At 38.5% G+C, this 25,132-nt stretch overlaps 1 protein-coding gene across 4 annotated transcripts in view; it reads right to left on the reverse strand.

Moving 5' to 3' along the window:
• The window catches only part of Cul1 (cullin 1), a 70,457-nt gene that overhangs the window by 9,524 nt on the left and 35,801 nt on the right, over nucleotides 1-25,132 (reverse strand). For all 4 annotated transcript variants that reach the window (XM_051152457.1, XM_051152455.1, XM_051152460.1 and 1 more), the window contains exons 3-13: nucleotides 19,557-19,731; nucleotides 18,749-18,916; nucleotides 14,808-14,858; nucleotides 14,180-14,270; nucleotides 13,420-13,583; nucleotides 8,774-8,936; nucleotides 8,085-8,215; nucleotides 3,595-3,702; nucleotides 3,408-3,514; nucleotides 759-807; nucleotides 31-162 (exon numbers count right to left, since the gene is read on the reverse strand). In XM_051152457.1, the coding sequence (XP_051008414.1) occupies nucleotides 31-162; nucleotides 759-807; nucleotides 3,408-3,514; nucleotides 3,595-3,702; nucleotides 8,085-8,215; nucleotides 8,774-8,936; nucleotides 13,420-13,583; nucleotides 14,180-14,270; nucleotides 14,808-14,858; nucleotides 18,749-18,916; nucleotides 19,557-19,731 (1,339 nt within the window). The remainder of the gene's footprint in view (nucleotides 1-30; nucleotides 163-758; nucleotides 808-3,407; nucleotides 3,515-3,594; nucleotides 3,703-8,084; nucleotides 8,216-8,773; nucleotides 8,937-13,419; nucleotides 13,584-14,179; nucleotides 14,271-14,807; nucleotides 14,859-18,748; nucleotides 18,917-19,556; nucleotides 19,732-25,132) is intronic.

Consider the following 25,132-nt stretch of genomic DNA (forward strand, 5'->3'; position numbering starts at 1 on the left):
AAGCTGGTGCTCTCCAGGGAAGAAGGGCACCTTTAACTTGGAGATCATGCTGGCTTCAGCGTCGTCGCTCGCACTGTTCTGGTGCACCAGCCTCTTGGCAAGCATCTTCGCATAGAACTTCTGAAACACATCCTTGTCCTCGATGTACTTGAACACCACCATCTGGCAAAGCCCGGGAAAGAACACGTCAGTGAAGTAAACTTACAGGCTAACTGCCTCTAGCTACCGTCAGCAGCAAAGGACTGCTTGGTTTTTAGGTGGGCCTGTGTTCTAACCTGTATTGATGGCACAATTCTCCCTGAAATGTTTACATTAAGTATTGCCGCCCTTTCCTTAAATCACAGTTGGTCAGACTAGGCTTAGTTACAAGAAACAAAGTCCCTGGGCTGGAGAGATGGCTCAGTGGACTGGAGTGTTTGCTGTTCTTGCAGAGGACCTGCGCTCCATTCCTAGCACTTGGTGGCTCACAACCATCTGTCATTCCAGTTCCAGGGGATAGAACACCCTGCTGACCTCCTCAGGCACAGGTATACATGTGGGGCATATATGTACATATAGCAGACAAAATACTCACATGCATGTAATAAAATAAATCTTTGAAAAACTAAAACAAAAAGGAGCCAAAGTACTAAAAGTGTACTAAAAGTAAATCTACAAAGTAAAATTTTAGGAGTTAAATCATAAATTCAAAATCAAGTGCCTATGACTTTGCACATTTCAGGTCCTATGTAAACAGCCTTACAAAGGACAGCAGTTACCACTTGATTGAGGGTGTCTTCTAGTTCTGCCTCTTCTGGATTCTTGGAACTGAAATGTAAAAGGGCAGCATGTTTACAAACAACCAAGCAGATGTGCGCACATGCCACTCAACAGACTGCCAGGGCCACATGTGTTTCCAAGTATTAGATGAGTTCTCAGATCAGCTGGTCAACAAAGGGAGGTCACTTTCCTTTCCTATGGCTGTGTTACACTGTACCCCCATTATGGAATATTTTATGAAATAGTCACTTAGACTATCTAAGATGAAAATCAACAGAAGTTAATTGTAAGTAAACTTTAAGATAACTCATTTAAATATCTGTAAATGAGCTTCATTCTTACAATTGCTCCCTATAATCTATATACTTTTACTTTGAAAAAATAAAAGAGCATATAATTTAACAGCCTAATAATTAAAGATAATAAAAAGGTATGAGCCATGGGTAAGATGTGCTTTCACCTGTGGTCATATCTACAAAACAATTGATTAACGTATTCTATGGATATATATTAAACAAAGGCAAATTAAGGGTAAATTGTTGCTTTTGATATATGTAAGTGTTTATAAAATGAAGAGGTTTCCTTCAACCCTAGACAAAGACAACTAAGGAATGCAGAGAGGAGAAATAGTCTTCCTCAATAACAACATACCAATTGGTTAGCTAATGCCAAAGGTTAGCCTGAAATCATGTACATACTAGTAGTATTATATAGACTAAGCAGGTTGTATTTATGTATTTAAGAATGAACACACACACACACACACACACGCACACACACACACGCACACACACACACACACACATACACACACACAGAGCCAACAACAATTAAAGAAAGAGAGACCATGGATTTGAAATTGGATGGGTGGGGCATAATATGGGAGGGGGTTTGGAAGGAGGAAAATGTAATTATATTACCATCTCAAAAAACAGAAACAAGCAAATGTAAAAAAACAAAACTGGTCACCAAACAATCTCTATAAAACAATGTTGTGATTTGTTGTTTTAAGACATCCCAAGCTTCCCTCCAACTCATGGAAATCCTTTTGCCTCAGCCTGAGTGCTGGGATTACAGGTGTGCATCATCATATCTACTATGAAAAAGTGTTTCTTAAGAGAGTTGGAGTGGTGGCGGTGCATGCTTTTAATCTCAGCACTTAGGAGGCAGAGGCAGGGGGGATCTCTATGAGCTTGAGACCAGCCTGGTCTACAAAGTGAGTTCCATGATAGCCTATCTTAAAAAATAAAAACAAAAAAACAACAAAAAAGAGAGCTGGCTGAGGTAGTTTCTCTCTCCTTATTGTTCAATGCCAACTAGACTCCACTTGTTAAAGGAGCACTCTGGGATGTTTCTATCACTCACCTCTACCAGCCTTAACTAATTGGATGTAGATAATTATGGAAACACAATTGCTTATTATGTACAAACTGAAGGCCTCATGGAGTAGCTCTGTATTTAAGTCACCTTCTACAAGTCTTAAGAGGCTCCAAGTTTAAACTCCTTTTTCCAAACCAGCAAGATGGAAAACTGAAAGGTGCTTGTCACTGAACTTGATGACCTGAGTTTACTGCCAGTATTTCACATGGTGGAAGGAGAGAACTGATTCTTGCGAGTTGTCCTCTGACCTCCACAGATGCTCCATGACACATAGCATTCAAAATAAAATACTCAAGTTTCCACTGGCCTGGGAGGATGGCTTTCTGGCTAACTAAAACAGACAGCTATTAAAAAGTAATAAAAATTTAAAAACAGAGATAGCAAGTGAACCCTAACCAATGTTTCCCCACCATGTACCAAGCAGACAGCACAGTTCTCTGAGTACAGTTTAGGTGTGCTGCTGAGCTACAACCAGTCCAAGGATGCTGCATGGCCTACATTTTGTACTGTTATTTTCCAGTTCATTGATGATGATGATGTTACCTAGGTCAGCTAGCACTTAGGAGTCATAGTGAATGCGTGTGGTAAGGGACTGTGTAGGCTCATCACCTATGTGAGTTTACTGAGGCCTGTGCCCCCGTCATTGCATTTAGTGGTGTGGTATGTGGGACACTAGGGCAAACCTTGAATATTTCCGAACTAAAAAAACTGTGAAAGGGAGAAAAGCTGAGGGAAGCTGGACACAAAGAACAGAAACAAAACACAAAGGAAGAAGCCATGCCTGACTATACCACCGCCGGCTCTGAATACAGTTAAGAAGATCAGGAAAAGTATCAGACGAGATATATGGTGACTGAAAAATGAAGTGTAAGTGGTACCAACAAATGACCAAATAAAAGCAAAACTTAAAGTATATAGAAGGCTAGACATGGTAGTGTGCTCTGTAACCCCAGTATGTGGAAAGTTGTGGGAAGGGGAACTGCTGGGAGTTTTGAGGCTAACCTGAGCTACAAAGCAGCTCTGTCAAAAGCAAAGTTTGTAGTGTAGACCAACACACAATCCACATTGTAGTACTCAGTCTTCTACTGCTCAAAAATCCAGTGGGAGCTGATACAGGCTTCAAGAAATGTGATGCAATGCAAGCAAATGTAATACAAATACTGATTCCTTTTTGTAATACAAATACTGATTCCTTTTTATAAAAACAGGGGTTTAAATAGGGGTACCAGAAAAAACAAAAAACAAAAACCACAAAACCAAGTCAGTACCTTTTCTTCAATAAGGAGTCACAGTACCTAGCAAGCAGCTCAGGGGATTTACTGGATGACTGGGCCATTTTGGTAACTGCATTGTTGTTTATGAAGCGACCACAAGCCTGTGTTACATATAAAAGACAGTTAGAGAAAAGGTGTCCTATACGCACACACTAAGCAGCCAGCACAGTGACACTCTCACCTTATCAAGGGCAGCCACAAAGCCAGCATCATTGTTGAACGCTGACATCACCAGGGCATTGTATTTTTTATGAACATCCAGCACTGTCTGTACATACATCTTGGGGTCCTGATGTAGAGGAAAAACCACAAACAGGTATTAAAGCACACATCCTCTGCTGCTGTAAAATGTTTTACAAGTTTTAACTACATCTTCAAAGAAGTTAACATGTTCAGAAATACTTTTGGGTCCACCACTGAAAACACACAGGACATTGTATTTGTATGTAAAACAAAATAATTCTTGATTAAAAATAATACTTTAAAAAAAAACTTGAAAAGATCATTAAAGTTATTTTTCAAACAACAGAAGTTCTGAACACAGAAGGGAATGCCCAATGGCAACTGTGTGGCCAAAGTTAGGTGTGAGCACCGGCAACTTGGGGGTGGGGTCAACAGAGACTTCAGACAAAGGAACATAGTGGAAGGACACATGGAGGCAGGAAAGCTCCTGACTAGCCCTTCATAAACCAAGAGCTTCAGGTGCACAGAAATGAAATATACTCTGGTAATGCCTCCAAATTCCTGATGTGCTATTTCACTGTTGATATTTTTGACAGCTTCTCTCTATGTAGCCCAGGCTGATCATGAACTGGGAACCATGCCACTTCCCCTGCTGAGACTGCAAAGGTACACCACTGTGTCCAGACCCCTTCCTGACACACTATCTTGTATGATTCAGGAATGAGATAACAGAAGCCCCTGAATATTGACATAAACACACACACACACACACACACACACACACACACACACACACACACACACACACACTCACACCTATTTTAACTTTTCCAGTTAAGATAGAGTTTTCAGCCCAAGTTTGCTGCACAGGGTGTGCATTTGAAGAGGGGTAATTTTATGGAGAGTATATTCCAAACTCTATATTTTAACTGGAAAAGTTAAAGTTGGGGGTCGTCTTATAGGCCAGAAAATAAGGTACATGTTTGGTAAAATTTGTTTTTAATCAATAATAGGTAAAACCATAACCCTACTATACAATCATTTTCTATACATTGTAACTGTCTTAAATAAAAATATAACAGATGCAAAATTATGAAAATACGGTGTGATGGTACAATTTCACTAAGATGGAAATATGGTCTTTACTGATATAATCAGATAATCTGGTCCCTGTCTCACGGCAACTATTCCTGTATGTTACAGAGATGGCACTACTCTAAAGAAAGCATTAGCAAGCACCTACAAGTCAAGCAAGTACCTTACTTCTTATGGGCTCTTCTTTTTTAAGGAATACATTTTTTTTCCACTTTGCTTGACTTTGAAAGTGCTATTCAGGATAATTAAGTAAGACAAATTAAATGTTAGCTGACCAACTCATGGTAACGTCAAATACTAGTCTATTTTTATCATAGGAATATATATCCTAGGTTTAACAGATATAATTCTATAGATAGATAAGGTAAAATAGTTAAGGTCTTCAAAAACCTCAGAAAAGGGCCGGGCGAGGTGGCGCACGCCTTTAATCCCAGCACTCGGGAGGCAGAGGCAGGCGGATCGCTGTGAGTTCGAGGCCAGCCTGGTCTACAAAGTGAGTCCAGGATGGCCAAGGCTACACAGAGAAACCCTGTCTCGAAAAACCAAAATAAACAAACAAACAATAAAACAAACAAACAAAAAAAAAAAACAACAACAACAAAAAACCCCAGAAAAGGTTTCTGAATTGATCGTAACTGGAAAAATGAGACTTGGTCAATTAGCTGGAATAGATTCAGCTGAGATTGTGGTTCCTTTTACTAATATTGAGATTGCCTCATTATGGGCAGACAATGAACACTAGCAGAGAGCTTGCAGTGATGTTTTGGGAGAAATTAACAACAGATACATGAAAAGCAAGTGACTTCAATTCATAAAAAGTAACTAGATTCCTCATCATATAGTAAAGAAGATTGCAATTTCTGGTGCTCCTACATTTTATACTGATGCCAATAAACCACAAAGGGCAGGTTATAAGTCAGAAAATATAAGTGAGGTGGTTGAGAGTCCTTATGATTGAGTTCAAAAGTCAGAATTATATGCTTGTCTTGTAGGATTATGTAACAGGTTTTTTTTTAAAGTTTCATTTTATTAGAGCTATATAATGGAGCACTGTCAGTCTTAATTTGTTTAGGTATACTCAGAATTGCCATACGTCTAATAAATGCATAATAACAGAACCAGTCTTTTCAAAACTTAAAACTGTTGCCTGTTGAAGAGCTGAATACGTGTCTACAGCACGGTGCACATATTTCAGTTTACCAAACTCTGTAAAATGAAATACATCCATTTGCCAAATTTCATTTCTTTGACTACCTTTTGGGTTACTTCCTACGGGTAATGGAGTTTGATGAGACAAACACCAGTTATTTAAGACACACTATTTATTCTCATTATTGTAACTTGTTTGCTTCCTTTTGCTCCTAACATACATGTTTTGCCTGTCAAACAGCCAGATCTAAGAGTCAGGCTATAGTGAACAAAAATCTGAGTTTGTTTTTTAAGACAGGGTTCTCTAACCTTGGGTGGTCAAGAACTCACCAGGTAGCCCAGGAGGGCCTTGAACCAACAGGGGCTCACTTTAGTACTTGTCACTGTACAGCACAGTTTACATTAGAGTTTAGTTTAATGTGGCATAAAGACTGGTTTGGAAATGAATTGTGTCCACAATGAATTTATTTACAGAAGAATTAAAGTCTTCTTTTTGTTGGAAAAAAATGGTGTAGCCTATCTGGTTTTTCCTACTTGTGGGTTTTTCTTTTTCCCACCCTTTATCTCCTCCCCTCCCCGTTTCACCCCCGTATCACTAGATAGAGAAAAAAAGGTAGATGAGAGAGAGAGAGAGAGAGAAAGAGAGAGAGAGAGAGAGAGAGAGAGAGAGAGAGAGAGAGAGAGAGAGAGAGATTCTTGAATCCGATTTCTTTCTTCTTGTTTCTTTTTTGATCACGACAACTAACAAACCACAAACACCACCCTGCCCCTTGGGGACCCTAGCATTTATATACCCTCTGGTTCCCAGAATTTCAAATATCACTCTCAGAAACTGCCTGCACCTGGCAAAACCACACCTGCTAAGAGCTGGAGGCAAATCATAGTCAGCTGCTATGGACAATCTGAAGCAGCACCACATCCCTATACCTGGAACTAAAAGGAAAACACATTCTTTCAATATTCCCGTGGGTTTTGTTTTGTTTTCTTTTCTTTTTTTGTTTTTTGAGACATGGTTTTTCTGTGTGGTCCTGGCTGTCCTGGACTCATTTTGTAGACCAGGTTGGACTCAAACTCACAGATATCCACCCGCCTTTGCCTCCTTGAGTGCTGGGAGTAAAGGCATACACCTTCCATGTCTGGCTATTTCTGTGTTTTTAAAGAGGTTTTTTTTTTTTAAAGCATTTTATTTAACTTTTTTAATTTGTGTGCATTGGTGTGAGAATGTGAGATCTTGGAGTTACAGACAGTTGTGAGCTGCTATGTGGGTGCTGGGAATTGAACCCAGGTCTTTTAGAAGAGCAGGCAATGTTCTTAACCACTGAGCCATCTCTCCAGCCCCCTATTTCTGTGTTTTCAAAAGAAACCAAAATTCCAGAATTTTCAAGAATGTCACCACTATATCTTAGATATAAAATGCTAGATTTAAAAAAATTATTGTATAGTGTTTTTTTGTTTTTGTTTTATTTTTGGCTCCATAGCAAAAGAAGTTAAACTATCCTTGTTCTCCTGAGGTTATAGATCTATCATTCATAAACTTATGTCATCTTAGGTGATGGCTCAACAGTTAAGAATATGTATTGTTCTTGCAAACGACCAGAGTTTAGTTCCAAGCACCCAAGCTGGGTGGGTGGGTGACTCACAACACCCTCTTCTGACTTCTGTGGGCACAAACCTATTTTTGACACAGTGAAAAAATATTAACAAACAAACAAAGTTTAAAAAAAAAAAAAAAAAAAAAAAAAGAGGCTAGAGAGAGCACTCAGCAGTTAAGATCATTGCTTGTTCTTCCAGAGGTTCAGGGTTCAGTTCCCAGCACCTACACAACAGCTCACAACCATTCACAATTCCAGTCCCAAGGGCTCTGAGGCCCTCTCTATTCTGACCTCATCAGGCATACATACATTCAGACAGAAACACTTATACACAATAAAACAAGACAAAATTAAAAAGGAGTGGTGGTGCAAACCTTTAATCCCAGCACTCAGAAGGCAGAAGGGGTAGGTGACTCTTTGTATGTGCAAGGCCATCATGGGCTACATAATGAAACCCTGTCTTTAAAAAAGAGTGCTGGAGTAATTTAAGGATTTTGTGGACTTTCTACTTCCAAAAGCCAAAACAGGTTCTCTGTGAGTGTCAGTAAGACCTTAACTGCACACAGTTGCAAACAAAGGTGCACTGTACACGCCTCCAGTTGACATATGTGGAAATGATGCCTCAACTGCTTTTCAGGCAGGTACTACTTACATTTAGGGCAGCTTCTCCACACTTCTCAATTGCTGCAAGACCCTGATTATGAATATGTGTTTCTAGTAGTTTTTTCAATTCTCCTAAGCCATCCTGAATTCTAGATACAAGATTATACATGCGGCCCAAATCTGAAAGAAAAAAGGAGCCAAATTTATGCACTGAAGCCAACTGCACATCCCTATTCTGCTCGTAATACACCTGTATCAAAGTGAAAGAGACTGTGAAATAGAAAACCATCTTCTAGATCTGGTTTTCTTTTTTTCTTTTTAAAGTGACAACAGTCAGGCAGGCTATTAGAAATTTATTTCTCCTCTACCATAAGAATACGCTAATGTAACAGAGAAAAAGTACTCAATGCTTTCTAAACTCCTGATGAGATATTTATGTCCCAAAAGGTACTAAAACATTAAAAATTAGACAAACATAATACAGATATCTATTTCAACTTTAAGTCATGAAGGGATTGCTCGAATTATTCACTTCATGTATGTGTTCAATCTATGATGGTTAAAGATGGGAAATCCTAAATCCCAACAAAGTGACTGAACCACTAACAGTTCCCACTAGCATACATGACAGGCAATTAAAGGAAGAGAAAACAAAAGCATCTTTTCAAAGAAAGAAGAAAGAATACTCAAACACAAAACAATCTGCCCAAGAAAAGTATATGGAACAATTATATTCACCTTCATTCTTGTCAGCATCCAACAAATTCTGAAACTCTGTGTGGAAAATTTCCAAGTGTTTTTCAATGAGGACCTGCTCACATTTCCGTGCTAGTTCATCTTGTGTACTCTCATGGAGGTAAACCTGAACCCTCCTCTGTTCCTCAAGCAAACGAGCCTCAGCCTGCAGAGAATTAAATAAAATCAAAGCAATGAATGGTTTGATTTACTTTTAAAGAACTATTATGTGAACAACAAAATAAATTTACAAATCTTCTAGTAAAGTAGGATTAAGAAAAAGGGAAGAGGAGTTTAGACTACAGGGTGACTCCCAACCATAACATTAGAAAGCCATTGGTATGTTCTACTTTCTCTTTAATACAATGCTCTAATCCTTTTAAGAGTCCTAAGAACATTATCATAAGTAACAGTTCAAATGTCTTCATATCATTTTTCTTTGGGTAAATGGTACTTTACATTTTGGAGGCAATGATCTCCACTCCTGTGGGAGAAACCTACAGCTCCTCTCCAGATGTGGACATTGAACTAAGAAGTTCTAGAAAAGAAGGAAGGGAGGGAAGGAGGGAGGGAGGGAAAAGGAAAGACAGAGGGAAGGACAGATGGATGAAGAACACTGCAGCCCTCCCTTGTCGATCACTGAACATGAACTTCTAAAGCCCATTTGGACTTAGCAATTTAGGAATCTCAACTTCTTGGATTTTTTTTTCCCAAGGAAGAAAGGCTAGCAAATAATTTACACAACAGAAACCCAAGTAAAAAACAGTGTATTTTAGAATCTGTCACCAGAAACAGGTGGTATAGAGTAACTGAGGAATTCCTATTATTATCAGAACAAGGAAGAGATTTTTAACGATAGTCTCAAATTACTCAGATGATCTGAATAAAAAAAGACAAAAGCTTATTTTACTCTCCACACAGACATCTCATATTTGGTATAATTGTGGATGTATCTGGAGAATTACCATTGGAATTTAATAAACATTCAATACGAAGAAAACAGCTGACTAGGCAAAGCTTGGACCAACAAATGTGACAGGAGAGCAGCTAGAGCCACAGCATACACTCACACTTGGCAAAAAGCTAAACATGCAAAGTAAACTTAATTATAGCAAACCACAAAGTCCGAATTCTAAACACAGAATAACCTCTAACAAACTAGTAAGTATTATCTAAAAACTGTAATGAGGGAACAGATAAGGCACAAATAAACATGAAAGCTTTGAAGTTAGTAAAGTTCTAATAAGAAATTTAAAAATCAAAATATGCCAAAATAACTTATAATATACACTTGATAAATGAAATATTATCCAGTAAAATATACGAAATAATCAAAGTAAAACAGCACCCAGCTTGGGGGAATAAAAGGCCCACGCAACATTCCAGTCTGGTAAGTGTCCCAGGCTGTGGGTCTGTCCCCCTGTGTATTCCAGAAAGTCTTTAATTTGTACTTTTGTTTCTTGGATTAAAAAGTTCTTTTAAGACAATAAATTCTAAGTTTCAGGCTCTGCTGTTGAATTCAGGGTTTCATTCCATCTGATACTGAAGAACAGAAGCAGATAAATACTGAACTACCACTCTTCCTGTTTAAGTTACATCTGTTTCTTAGAACACACATATTCCTGGTCAGGAAAACAAACTCATCCTTCTCAGAAGATAGGCTAACTTTGATGTCCTTGTGGATTTACTCTGGAGACAGACTCTAGTGGCAGTTTACAGAGCTTCCTGCAGGGGCCAGATGGCAGGAAAGAGGAAGCAGGTCTCGAACTTGGAAACAATTTGTGGCAGCAATTATCTTTACTATCGCTTGTGTTATGTACTGATCAGGGAATATCAAAATCATATTTAAATGACCTAAGTGCCCTGAAAAGCTCATGACAATGACCCTGATTAATTCCATTTGAAGCAATTCTCAACAAAAGCAAAACAGAACCGAAAGGTTGGTAAGCAACTTAATAAATAAGGCATTTTCTTTCCTTTCCCTCCCTCCCTCCCTTATGCATGAAGTACCCAGAGAGGCCAGAAGAGGTTTCTGGATCCCTCAGAAGCGGTTACAGACGGTTGTGATCCAACATGGGGGTACTGGAAACCAAACTCAGGACCTTTCCAAGAGCAATGCCCACTCTTTACTGCTGAATAATCTCTCTAGCCCATATCTTATTTTTAAATAATAAAAATATTAGGAATTTAGAATATTCAAACAAGTTCATTTTTTGTTTTTTTAATAGGTCAGATTAGTCTTAATCACATTAGGTTGATTTTAAATTTTAATATGGCTTGTAGCTGTTCAGCCAATAAAGCCAACCTTGAATGGGGCAATGTTTACAGTGAAATACTCCTAATGACAGCAACCCCTAGGGACTGTGAATACCTGGCCCAAGTTGGCTGTTGAAAGCAGGATATTTTCTGAAAGCTAATCTTTACTTCAATATTATTCCTCAGATGTTGTATTCTACATGGTTGTTTTACTATAAATGTAATTTCTCCTCGAGTTACTAAAACTGTCATCTTTTATCTGGTGGTCTTATACTTGCCCAGGCACAGGCTGGAGACTCTGAAGAATATATATATAAGACCAAAGTCCTTCATCAGATTTGCTTTGCCATACATTTCTATAAAGCCTTTAATACAAACATCCAATGCATACATAGTTTCAAATCCCCTTTCACATTATTCTAAAAGTAAAGCTTGCTAAATCTTCAATACTACAGTACTGTTATTATCCCTCTTTCACTGGTGAGTAAACTAAGGCACAGAATGGTTAAGGTCATTCTTTAACCTTTAAAACTAATGGCCCAGTTTGTGATACAAGGATCTAAGATTACCTCTATATGAGGGAAAGTGTTCATGTGGCTAAATTTATACATTGTTTATGGTTTTTAGAGTCTGAATTATAGATTTAAGGAACAAGATAGGAAGTCATGTTTGGTAAGACTTCTAAGTGGGTCAAGGACCAAACCTCTAAAGCTTTTAGAGAGCTTTCTGGATACTGGGGCAGGCTGGATTGTAAACACCCTACCCACCAGGCACTGTTATTCTCAAAGCTGCCAAAGTCTAAGAAGTAGATTTCCTTGTTTAGAGTGCATGTAGCACTGACCTAAAAGCTGCTTTCCTTGGATTACTACTACTGTCACCTGCATGGGCAGCAGACATCACCATAAATCATGAAGAAGTCTATGAAGGGCAGGCTGGCACCACAGTGATGTGCAACATGGGGGAAGGTTCCACTTTAAAGATAGTTTAAGGAAAAAACTACTAGGCTGGCAAAATGGCTCAGTGGGGCTAAGGGTGCTTGATGCTAATCCTGATGACCTGAATTCGATTAGAACCAATCTAAATGTATGCTACCATGGCTCACATACACATGCTATGTATGTACACACAAACATACAAAGTAAATAAATAAATGCAAAAAATATTTCAAACAGTTCAAGATACCTGTTTACAAAAAATAGTTATACTACAAAATTAGATAATGAGCAATACCAGGATTCAAAACAGATTATGTCTCAAATACTTTTAAGAAACTGGTTAGTTTTCAGCTACATACAAAACACACATAAAGAGCTACTATTATCCCACATATTTAACTGTATAGTTCCATTTCTGTTGAATTTTGAGTCATCAGAAATGTGTAAATGATTTTCCATTTAAAGCTTAGAAGGCCCATTATATTCACAGCATAAGTGCACCATATGAAAATGCACTCTGAACACAAGCTGGGCGTGGCTTTCTCTGTGTCAGAAGCAGGGTGGTTGAGCTTAGGTTTTCTTTCTTTGAAAATGGAAGAAATGACTTGGCAGTCCACTTCCTGCCCACGAGAGGGCAAAGTAGGCATTAGACTTGGTATGAGCCAGACTCTTGAAAATTTAGTACATGCAGGCAAGAAGGTCACCAAACTATGGTCTGTGGGAAAAATCCTGCTGCACCTATTTCCTGCTTATTTGCACACTGCCATGACTGCTTTTGAGTCATAACAGCAGAGTTGCACAGTGGCAGAAGAGATCATATATAGCATGCAAAGCCTCGATATTTACTGCCTGGCACTACATATAACAGAAAACTTGTTGACTCCTCACAGTCATTCCGCAGACCCTACATCCAGAATCCCTGAGTGTCCAAGAAAGAGAGCAAAGAAAAATCCTATTAGAAGTTCATGGAAGCATTGTGTAGTAAAATAAAGCAAGCAGAATACATGGCTTCACCTTTGGATCTTCTCCCAAGTCAGAATTTAGATCCTTCCTTCTAATATAATCTTGAAGGCTAAGCTATGATTCTTAGGGAATATTTTAGGAGAAAAACAGAAAAAAACCGGGGGGTGGGGGAGCAAATCTGGAAAATCTGCTTCTTATTATTTTCTTTCTGACATAAAATTCTGAGGCCTGTCTACTAGCCAGATGCAGGTCAACAGGAGACGATTCAAAAACATGGAAGGCATGCAGCTATCAAGGCACCTCTCTGTGCAAGGGGAATATTCACTCGTGATTATCAATTTGTAAAAATCCCTTGGAGAGTTATAGGAGCTAGGCCTGCTGACATGCTGTGACAGCAGTGCCAAGACTGACTTATGAGGAACACTGCACTACCAGACCTCACTGGAGGAGAAACGACTAACTTACATCTACTTTACATACTATATTTAAGCTTACCTTTTTCATATATTCAGTAACTGGGTTCTGCTGCAAGAATTCAGTACTTTCTCTGGTATAAAATCTCTCTGTGTCAGCCAAAAATTGAGATTCAAAGGATTCTTTATACACTGTTAACGTAGGGCCCTTTGCAAATGCATCATCTTCATTCAGCCCCAATTCCACTAGAAATAAATACAAGCTGTATTTAAATTACCATATTTTTTGTTATAGTCCACAGTTAATACTTTGGTGTAGCATTCAAGTTGAGTTACACTTAAAAGATCAATGTGAAACTAAAGGTTGTAAGGTAACTGTTAATTTACTAGTACTCAAGTATGCTTGTTTCAATAAAAGAAAACACAAAACAGTAAACTCCAAGATGAATAACAAACAGCAAAATCATCTCTACCTGTGCCAGGGACACTTCAAAATGACCACAAGTTCAGTTAGAGAAAGTTTACATTTCCAAAAGCAATCTAAATGTTGCACAACGCAAACCCATCTGAGCTTGAACTTAATCAGTGTCTCAATCTCGTTTGTCAGGCTAATATAAGGCTAATATATCATTTAGCTAAAAAACTTACGTAGTAATATATAAACGTAATTCCTTAGCAAAATGTCCTTAAAGTACAAAGATTAAATATGTTTTATGATTTGTAAACTTACTACTTAAAAATACTTTAAAGATGGATTAACACTTGATAAAATTTAGATGAATGTTAAAGCATTATCACAATTACCATGTGATACGAAAAGTGAATAAAAGTAAATTATTTACCATAAGATTGTACAACTCCACTTATCAGTCTTGTATTGATGGTTTCACCATTTCTTTCCTTTTCAATCAGTTTTAAGACAGCATTTGTTACCTTTAAGAACACACACACACACAATAAAATATTACAGGTCAAAATGTATCATATATATATGATATATATATATCCCTTAAACATTTAAAGCCACTAAATAACACAAGGTAACAAGTATTTTTGAAGGATGGGTATCTGCATGTGTGTATGTGCAGACCAGAGGACAATCTCAAGCACTGTTCCCCAGGAGTCATCCACCTTGTTTTTTGAGACAGTCTCACTGCCACAGAGCTCATTTAGGAGGCAAATTTGGCACTGGCCTCGGAGCCCTAGGGATCTGCTGGACCCTACCTCCCCATTATTGGGATCACTAGGGGGCATCACCATACCTGCTTTCTTCTATGGGTACCCAGGTCTACTCATAGATCCTCAGGTCTATCCCGGGTCCTCATGCTTGCATGGCAAGCACTTTATCAACCGAGCCATATCCCCAGCCCAACAAATACTGAGATAGTTCAAAGGCTTGAGAAGACAAAAGTGGGAGGTTTTTGATTTTTTGTTTTTGAAAGGAACACACATACATTCCACAGTAGATACCTGTTTATTCAACGGCCTGAACAAACAATCTCTCCATGTCACCAATGCAAGCTGGATGAAAAAGGGGAAAAGATGTATTAAATGTCTGTGATTTGCTACGGCTTCCCCAAACTGGTCATATACAATAATTTTACTTCTTAATTTTACCAAAATTCTTAGGTTACACCTTAGTAAAAAACTACTATCACAATGAAATCAGAGCTACCCTCTCGTAAGTTAATCGCTTTGCACAATATTCACAAACTCACTTTTTAACAACAAAGTCCAGAAAGAAAATTCTGATTTAAGGAGGATAGTTGTATCAGTTTAAATGGCCAGCAATAGATTGAAACTTTAAATGTATTCCCTAGGTCCAACAATTTTTGACCAGATAAACCTGATAAAAGTAATTCCTGTCACTAACAGTTTCCTGACACATCAAGATAAAGAGATAATAATCTTCCAACTTTTATATCTTGATTGTATATTTTAAATGCAGCTTCTTATATATAAATTAAAACCTCCCATTGTACTTTGTGTCTTCATGTGACTGTGTGAGACACATGTTTTCGTGTGAACATGTGCATCTGAAGATGTGCACACATGGATGGAGACCACGAGAGGATATTGGATGCCCTGATCTATCATTTTCCACCTTATTCCCTTGAAACAAAATCTCTTGCTGAATCTGAAGCTAGGCTGGTGGCAGCAAGCTCAGGGAAAGCATGGCTTTTTATGTAGATGCTAGGTATCTGAACCCAAGTGTTCTTTTCTGAGCCATCTCCCCAGCGTATGATATATGCATTTTAACTTGAATGATATCATGGTCTACTTTCTGTTCCTAAACTTCCCACAAGTATTATACTGATTAATTACTGTAAAGATGGTCTCTGAAAGAAAAAAAGTTTAAATTTAAGCATAAATTTTTAAGCTTATGTTGGGAGAGATTACAAAGTTAAAGCAAAGTTGAAATTTACAACACTTTAACATATAAACTGTAGAGAACTGTTTTTTTTTTTTCCAGAACTGTTAATTAAAGATAAATGTCAATAGTTTTATTTTTATTTTTCCCCAATTTAACTAGAGATAACATAAGTTTGTAAAGACAAAACACTATATATATAATTTTAATCTATGCAAAGTATTTTCCAAGTAGTGTCTCCATAAAATAAATGCCATAAAAGCAACATTTAAGGTGGGTTTTTTGTTTGTTTCTTTCTGTCTGTCTGTTTTCCCCCCTATGTAGCTCTGGCTGGTCTTACTGAGATCCACTTGCCTCTCATCCGAGAGCTAAGATTAAAGGCCCAGCATTATTGGGCTTCTTGACTGTGGTGTGCCACTGTGCTGGAAGGCTCAGCCTCAACTGTCCAGGAGAAAAGCAACCTGGAAAGGTTATGTAGCCCTAGTCCCTCTTCTTCAGCCCTCAGACAGGAGTAAAGAGGCAGTGAAAATATCAGGCTATGGTTATTAGCTTCTAACAGAACCCCTATACTTTAAAAAATTATTTTGTTCTAACTACTTTGTAAATTAATTACCAGCCCCAACCTTAGACAATCTGTCACGTCCTTTGAAGTGATAAAGTCAGAGAGCAAAAGAAGACAGAAGCTGTGAAGGCAAACTAAAGAAACTTCAGAGCAGGTTAGGGGAAACAAGTGTGCTGGCAGCACTTCAACACACTAACAATGAAAGCAACTTATATCCTCTGGGTGACTTGGAAGGAAACCAACAATTCTCTCTAATTAAAAAGAAAAAAAGAGATTATAAAAGAGTTAAAGCCTTATAATTTGTCATCAAGTCACTACATGACAAAGCAGTCACATTTGTTGGAGACTCTGGGCCTATGACAAAACCACAGGTTATACTGCTCCCCATAGCTTTGACACAAACAAGTGAGCAGGTCTTGAAGCAGCACACTTGTTACATAGATGAGAATACTGTGTCTAGGTGGGGTCACTGATTGTCCTCTGCTGGAATTTATGGCTGCATATTGCATTTCCAAACAGTAGCTATGCTATTGGATGCCACAGAAAGTGTGGGTTATGAAAGTAGATTTAAAAAGTAATGAAAGTGGTTGACTCTTATCTACTTAGTTATTTGAGACAGGGTGTCATTATGTAGTGCTGGCTGGCACTTCTAAGTAGTACTGGCTAGTCTTGAACTCAGAGACATCCTCCTGCCTCTGCCTCCCAAGCACTGGGATTAAAAGTGTGTGACCCCATGTCTGGCTGAATCTTGAGAAACAAAGTATACTAGTACTTTTTATTTAACTTGTGGATAGTGAAAAAGCAGGAATAATCTTTAGGAGCCTGTAATGTTGCTGTAAAGCATACACATGGAACTCAGGTCAGGAGGTTTCCAAAAGGAAATCAACCACACCGAGTCCCACTCTGCAAACTTTAAAAGAGGGAAGCACATTAGCCATTCCATGATGGACAGAGTTCAAAACATGTTCAAAAGGATAAACATACAGTTTTTGTCAATTAAGATGTATTAAAGAAAGGAAAAATACAAAAACTTCAATTCAAAGAACAGAACCTAGAAAATGTTAACACCACATAATTAACTGGGTAAGGTGGTACACACCTTTAATCCTGGCACTTGGGAGGCAGAGACAGGCATCTCTGTTTGAGGTCTGATCTACAAAGTGAAGTTCCAGGCCAGCCAAGGCTACAGTGATACCTTGTTTCAAACAAAGAGAAAACCAAACCAACCAAATAAAAACCTACCTAACTCTAAAATAAAGCGTTACTATGAAGTACAACCGGTGTACAGAGACTGAGCTCTGTGTTAGGAAGTCCTGCACCTATTTGTCATCTAATTTTGTCACAGCAAAGCAACAGACTATTGCTTTTACAACACAACATCAGGAACTGTCATTTTAATAAGTGACCCCAAAAGGTTTGGATCTGACACACATCCATGAGCAGACTTACGTTCTCAATGACTACTCCCTCAACTTCTATAAAACAGTGACTCTCCATGACGCTGCTTACATGGAGAAGTGCTTGTTTGTTCATGTATTTATTTAGTGTGTGAGCATGACTGTGGTGTGTGTAGACCCTAGAGGACAGCCTCTGTTGTTGATCCTCGGACAGCCTCTGTTGTTGATCCTCAGGACTATCCACTCTCGGCCTGTACCTGTCAGAATGATAGGCTGGCTGGCCTGTGTCTGCCTCTGCAGCACTGCGGTTACAAACGTCAACATCATGCTCTTTTTACACAAGTTCTGGAGACTGAACTCAGGTCCTTACGTTTACAAAGCAAGTATTTTATTGACTACACTATCACCCCAACTCTGTGGAGTTTTTCATCTTTCTTTATTTGTTTTTTCAGACAAGGTCTCATTTAGTCCAGGTTGTCCATGAATGTGTTACATAGCAGAGAATAACTCAAAGGTATGAGCCTCTTATCTCTCCATCTCAAGTGCTAGGATTACAGGTGTATGTCCAACCCCCCTGACTTGTGCAGTACAGCAGACTGAACCCAGGACTGCATACACACTAGGCAAGCACTCTGCTAACTGCCCCCACCACTGGCTCCTCTCTAAAGTCTCAAGCCTAGGAGGTCTGAGAATCTGCATCTCTACCATGTTGCTAGGGGACACTGATGATATAAATTTAGAGGTCATACTTGAAGAAACCAGAAGGCCTAAAACAAGAACCTTGAAGACTAACGTAAAAATTAATTCAGGGTCCTCTCTCAAATACAGAACTCTCAGATCAAGAAAGTGTATGAAGGTCCAGTTAAGAGCTTAAGCTTAATCCTAATTTGCAGGCCAGACTCTAGTGCTAAAACACAAGCAGTTCCAGGCAAAGCATGAGTTGGCCAACTAATGGAAGATACTTTAAAAGCAAACACAGAACTGTTTGTTTTACAGTATTTCCTACCTCTCTACTTTCTTGACACAACATATTTAAAGGTTATTTATCCTTAAAAAAAACAAAAAACAAAAAACAACTTACTGAATAGATTTCATATATTCCTTTCCGTCCTTCGTCACATTCACGGCGAACCCAATGTCTATTGAGGTAGGCACAGATTCCATTCAGCACTTTGCTAGAGAATCGGTAATCTTCCCACTGCTGAGTGTAGAACTTCAGAACACTCTCATCCATTAAATCTTCTCCATCCTAAACACAAGTTCACTAAGGCTTTAATATGAGTAGTTTATCACATAATCAAGATAAAACTTATTGGAAAAGCTACTGCAGCAAGACACTTCATGAACATGAAAGTGGTACATTAGTTACAACTTACTAGTCAGTCAACTACAGTGTGTTACAATAATGTGTTTCCATTTAGCTTATAAAATAATTAAGAAAAAAAACATTTTTTTGTAGCACGCACAAAACATTGCGTATCAGCTAAATAAACTTTAAAAATATAAATTTTATACATATAAGAGACTATGAGAACTTTCCCAGGTAGAGAGTAGAAATACCTTCAATAATTGAAGACATCATGTACAACACCAGATGAGGGAACTACCTGACCACCCAATGGCTGAGTGTAAGGGAACCCACTTCCTTTGTTACAGAGCAAACTACTAAAGGTCAAAGGCAGATGCACTGCTCAAGCAATGGTTTGCGCTAACAAGCCTCTAACTCACAGGATGTGGATAGCTGTAGCAATAGGCAACCCGGTCTAGGCACTGTATCGATCTAAAGCAGCGAACATGACAGAGATGGCAGTCACAGCAAAATCACTGCACTTAGGGGGAAAAAAAACCCAAACGTTTGTGCATGCTTTATTAGCAGTGAGATATCTTACCTTAAGAAGATTTGTCAAGTAATTCTTCAAAAATTCCTTCAATCGCTTGTACAACTCCAAGCCAACAAACTGAGCTCCCCCAGGAGTCTGCCCCTTTTTTGACTTGGAAGGAGGGACTCCAGCGCCCCGGGCTTGGTTGGACTGATGCACACTAGTACAGTAGTTATAAACATGACTTGGAGAAAGTTAAGGAAATTAACACATATCATAGATGCTAACAGTGATTAATGTGAATGTATTTCCTTCTATTTACATATCAATATATTCCTAATATATTGATCAAAACATGCTATAAACTAGAATGGAAAAAGATGCCAATCATACTACTGATAAAGTTAAAGGATAGCAAGCCCAATCACAAGGATATCCCACAGGCCTGGAAAGCAAATGAACATTCTTGAAAGACTGCCAAGAAAACCCCCCAAACCTCTAAGATTGCCTAACATGATTGACTTTGTGGAAAATGTCCTAAAAACCCCAAAAGGTTGGAAAAGTTGCAAATGATACGGAAAAAACAGCTGCAATATTAAAAGGAAAAAAAAAAAAAAAAAAAAAAAAAAAGCTAATACTAATCCAAGTCAACGATGTTTGGCTACAAATAACATATCCAGAAGCATACATTAGAAATACTGAAATAGCCAAAATATTATTTTCAGATGACTCAGAAATACATTCTGTGACTGAAAGGAAAGGACATGCAGGAGAGTGACATCTTCATACAACAGTCATAGATGTCTAAAACTGGACAACAGAGGCATGGAAATTATAGAAATAGAGTAAAAGGCTGAACCAGTTTGTCTCTAGATAGGAGCATGACAGGACTTGGGATGGGGAGGAGAAAGCCAGAGAATTGCCTCTGTAAGGACCATTTTGACAACTACTACTGTCAGACAGGGAGAGCTTTAAACAGGACACAGTCATAAAACATACTGTTCTTCTGTGCTTAAGAATTTACTATATAAAGATACTTCAAAAATAAATGGGTAAAAGATTATTTAATAAGTGACATTAAGAACACTTCAATATAGATCACAATGAATCAACAAAAAAATATAAACTAAAAGAATAAAACCAAGAAGACACAGGAATACCACTTACCTGTTCTCAGGCTAAAGATGACTTTTACAAACAAAACCACAAATGTCTAATCTGAAAATCTGAACAGGTTAAAGTAAAACTACTTTCAAGGAAGAGTTTGTTTTTTGTTTTTTGTTTTTTGTTTTTTTTTAAATATATATTTATTTATTTTATTTATTGCATATGAGTGCTTTATCTGCAGAAGAGGGCATCAGATTACATTATAGGTGGTTGTGAGCCACCATGTGGTTGCTGGGAATTGAACTCAGGACCTCTGGAAGAGCAGGTGGCGCCCTTAACCACTGAGCCATCTCTCCAGCCCTCAAGGAAGAGTTTGTATCTTCAGCAAATTCAAATTTGAGCTGGGGCTATACAGCTTAGTGGTAGCCCACTTGCCTATAAAGGTCCTGCTTAATACCTAGCACCATAAAAAACATAAATAAAAACAATGCGGAGGTGGGGCAGGGCAAAATATACTAGAGACAAGAGAAACTGATGGTCAAACAGTTAGTAAAATACCCAACTGCAGTTTTTTACTTAAGAACCACAACTTAACGCAGCAGATCATTACATGTTGCAGTGGTTCAAAAACTACAGTAAGTATCTTCTGCTCATGATGCAGTAGTGCCGCACACAAGCAATCCCAGCAGCACGTAGGCGGTGAGAGCAGGAGGATCAGAAGTTCAGGGTCATCCTCAGTAACTGCTAGTTGAAGGTAGTCTGTGTTACAGGAGACTGAAGAGGAGTGGGAAGGGAATGGGAAGAGATGGGAGAGGAGAGAAATTTTCAAGTAGTCCCAGAGGAAGAAAAACATGAAAAAACAAAGGTAAGAAAAAAAAATGGCCTAAAAAAAAAAAAAAAAAAACAAAAAACAAAAAAACCCTATTCGTTATAATTGAGTTTATCAATAGACTACACTACAATCAAAGGCAGAGGGTCAGAAGGGATAGAACTGTGAGACCACTCACTGTCCATACAAGACATAATTTAAATAAATGTCACAAATACTCAAAGTATATGGCTAGGAAAGACCGCCACATCACCAAACAATGAAATCTCACAGACCTTAAAAGGGCTGTTCCATGATAACAAAAGTAGTAATTAATTGAAAAGACCTAACTATAAGCATTTTTCCTAGTAACAGCTTCAAAATACATGAAACAAAGTCTGTTAAAAAGAAACACTTCTATAATCATGTAAGGTTTTTTTTTTTGGGTTTTTTGTTTGTTTGTTTGTTTTGTTTTGTTTTGTTTTTTCGAGACAGGGTTTCTGTGTAGCCTTGGCTGTCCTGGACTCACTTTGTAGACCAGGCTGGCCTCGAATTCACAGCGATCCGCTGGCCTCTGCTTCCTGAGTGCTGGGATTAAAGGAGTGTACCACCAGATTCTAATATGTCTCAGCAACTAGAGCAAAGAAAAAGTATCAAGTGAAGGATAAATGATCCAATACCACTACCAATATCTTTCACTTAACGCTACATCCAGCAGTATGTTGGTAAACTGGCTTTTGTGCTGATTTTTTTTGTGAAGTCTCTTCAACAAATAGTGCTCAGACAACTGAATAACCACATACCCAAAAATTAAGCTGGACCCTAACAGAGGTGGAAGGAGGGAGATGGTAAGTTCCATGACAGACTGAACTGCACAATGGGACAGCTGAAGCATCTACAATGCAGACTTGGGTTCCATTTCCAGCACCCAAATAAAAAAGGTCAGGAGTGGTGGCACTGTGCAGGGGTATACAGGATCATCCTGGGGGCTGCTAGCCAGACACTTGAGCCAAATAATGGAATCTGACACCAGCTTAGTCTCAAAAGATAAGGTGGATCGTGACTGAGGAAGACAAATGACATCAACCTTTAGCCTCCATACACATGTATGTATGTGCACCTATAAACGTGAGTGCGTGAGCACGTGCACACACGCACACCCAGAGATATGTATTTAATAAGATAAACAATTTCAGAAAACAAACATAACTGAGGAACTGGAAATATGGCCCAGTGTTTAAGAGCACTCATTGCTCTTCTAGAGGACCCAAGTTTAGCTCCGAGAACCCCAGTCAGGTGGCTCACAACTGCCTATGATTCTTGTTCCAGGGAATTCTGGACTCCATAGGCACCTGTAATGTGGCATACACTCACACAGAAACACACAAAATAAAACAAAAAACAAGTGGGGGCTGGAAAGATAGTTCAGCCATTACTTGATTGAGAGCACCAGTGGCTCTTTAGAAAACCCAGGTTTGATTCCTAGCCCCCACATGATGACTTAGCCACATGAAGTTCCGGTTCCAGGGTATCAGACATGTTCCTCTGGCCTGCATGGGCTCCTACATGCATGTGGTTCATATATACTCACTCAGGTTCGTGCATACAAATAAAGCAGTATTTTTTTCAAATGACCCACAAAGTAAAAAATATCTATAAGCCATAATCTGAGAACGAGCCCTTAAGTAAAATATATAAAGAACTCTTAAAATACAGTAACAAAAAGATAAATAATTCAATTGAACATAAGCAAAAAAGATCTAGCAGATATATTAATGGCCAATAAACATATGAAAAGATCCTTAATACTATTAACCTCCAGGGGAGTGCAAATCAAACCACAATAAGCTACTACTTCGTGTTCACTAAAATAGCTAAAATTAGAAACAAAAGTAAGAACTGACCAAAATGAGAAGAAATAAGAGCTGTCATATATTGCTAGTGGGTAAGCAAAATGATGCAGCCACTTTATAAAAGTCAGTTATGCAACTGTATCAAAACACACACACACACACACACACACACACACACACACACACACACACACGAACAAGGGGGGGGGAGAGAAGAGAGCGCGTGAGAGAGTGCGCACACACAAGCAAGTGTGCGGGGAGGTGGGGTGCGGGGGGAGGCATTATTCATAATAGCACCCAATCTAAAACAACCTAAATGTTCACCAACACACGGAAAGACAAAATGTGATATAGTCATGCATATTGGAATAATTCTACTGTAAAAACAAATGGAATGCTGATACATGGTATAAAATGAGTATTTAAAAATAAACTAAGTAGAAAAGAGCTGGTCACAAATCACTTTTAAAGCAAAAGTAAAGTACAATGTGACCCCCCCCCCAAAAAAAAGAAATTCAAGAATAAAGAGGAAACATAATGTTTAGTCGTAAAAATCTAAAAGCCTATAAAACAGACGCTTTATGTTGTAAACAATGGGCTGACTGTATACTACTGTCAGCCACAGACCATAACAAATCCTTACACACTGACTTTTTAAACACTGGATTGTTCTTTTCCAAGAATTCCCTCAGTTTCTTTCACAAAAAGGCAGACAGGAACTTCAGCAGCAATCTACATTTTCCTCTCAGAAGTTTGTTAGGGTTTTCTATTAGCAGAGGGTGGGAAATGCTATGAGACAGCGTGGTTATGTTACAGAGCCAAGTTGGATTCAGGCTCCAAAAGTGACCCTACCACTTTCGTAACATCAAAGACATGACTCATTTACCATGGGTTCTTCAGGATTAATAGGAATTAAAGTCTGTAACAGGATCCTATTGGTGGCCTCTTGCAACAGGTACTCCCTGAGGCACCTGCCTTATGGACAGCCACAAGAGACACTGCCTGCCCACAGTTCATCTCCAGCTACCCACACTTCACCATCCCCTGAAACGCGGATGAGTGCAGTGTGTGCTCTACACCCATCAGCGAGGAAGGAAGGGCTGGGCGTCATCAAGTCGCTGCTACCCACAGCTTCGCATATTACTTCTCATTTCCATACACTGGGCAATCAGTGTTTTATTTCTAATTATTACAAAACTCAAATCACTTCTATTTTCTAACAAAATCCAAGTAAAGCAACACAACTAAACAGAACCACTTTCTACGCATTTCTCCCCCAATTGAAATTTAAAAATTGAAACCTAAACTATTTCTACTGATATCCACTTAAAAGACTGCACCGGACACTGTATAAAAACACTTCTTGGAACTGGAGAGATGACTCAGAGGTTAAGAGCACTATCTGTTCTTCCAAAGATCCTGAGTTCAATTCCCAGCAGCCACGTGGTGGCTCACAACCATCTGTAATGTGATCTAATGCCCTCTTCTGGTGTGCAGGCACACATGAGGACAGAATACTGTATAAACAATAAATAAATTTATTTTAAAATTATTTTTAAAAACCCACTTCTTGTTGGGCTGGCAATAAAACTCAGTAGCAGAGGGTTCAATTTGTAGCACCACAAACCAAACCAAACCAAACCTGCTTCTTGCCTTCATCAACGAGAGGAATGCTTGTGCAAAATGGCAAGAGCGAGAGGCAGACTATCATTGGTATAATAAGACTGGCAAGTCATAAAACAGCTCGTTCTGTTTTGCAATTACATTCATTTCTGAAAAGAAATATCCCACCAAAACATGTAACACATCTCATGGCATATTTCAAAAGCAAAGTTTATTTGCACTTGATTGTGATAAACTATAGAATTTTTTTCTTT

The sequence above is a fragment of the Acomys russatus genome, chromosome 10 (genome assembly GCF_903995435.1).
Source record: "Acomys russatus chromosome 10, mAcoRus1.1, whole genome shotgun sequence".
In the NCBI taxonomy this organism is placed as follows: domain Eukaryota; kingdom Metazoa; phylum Chordata; class Mammalia; order Rodentia; family Muridae; genus Acomys; species Acomys russatus.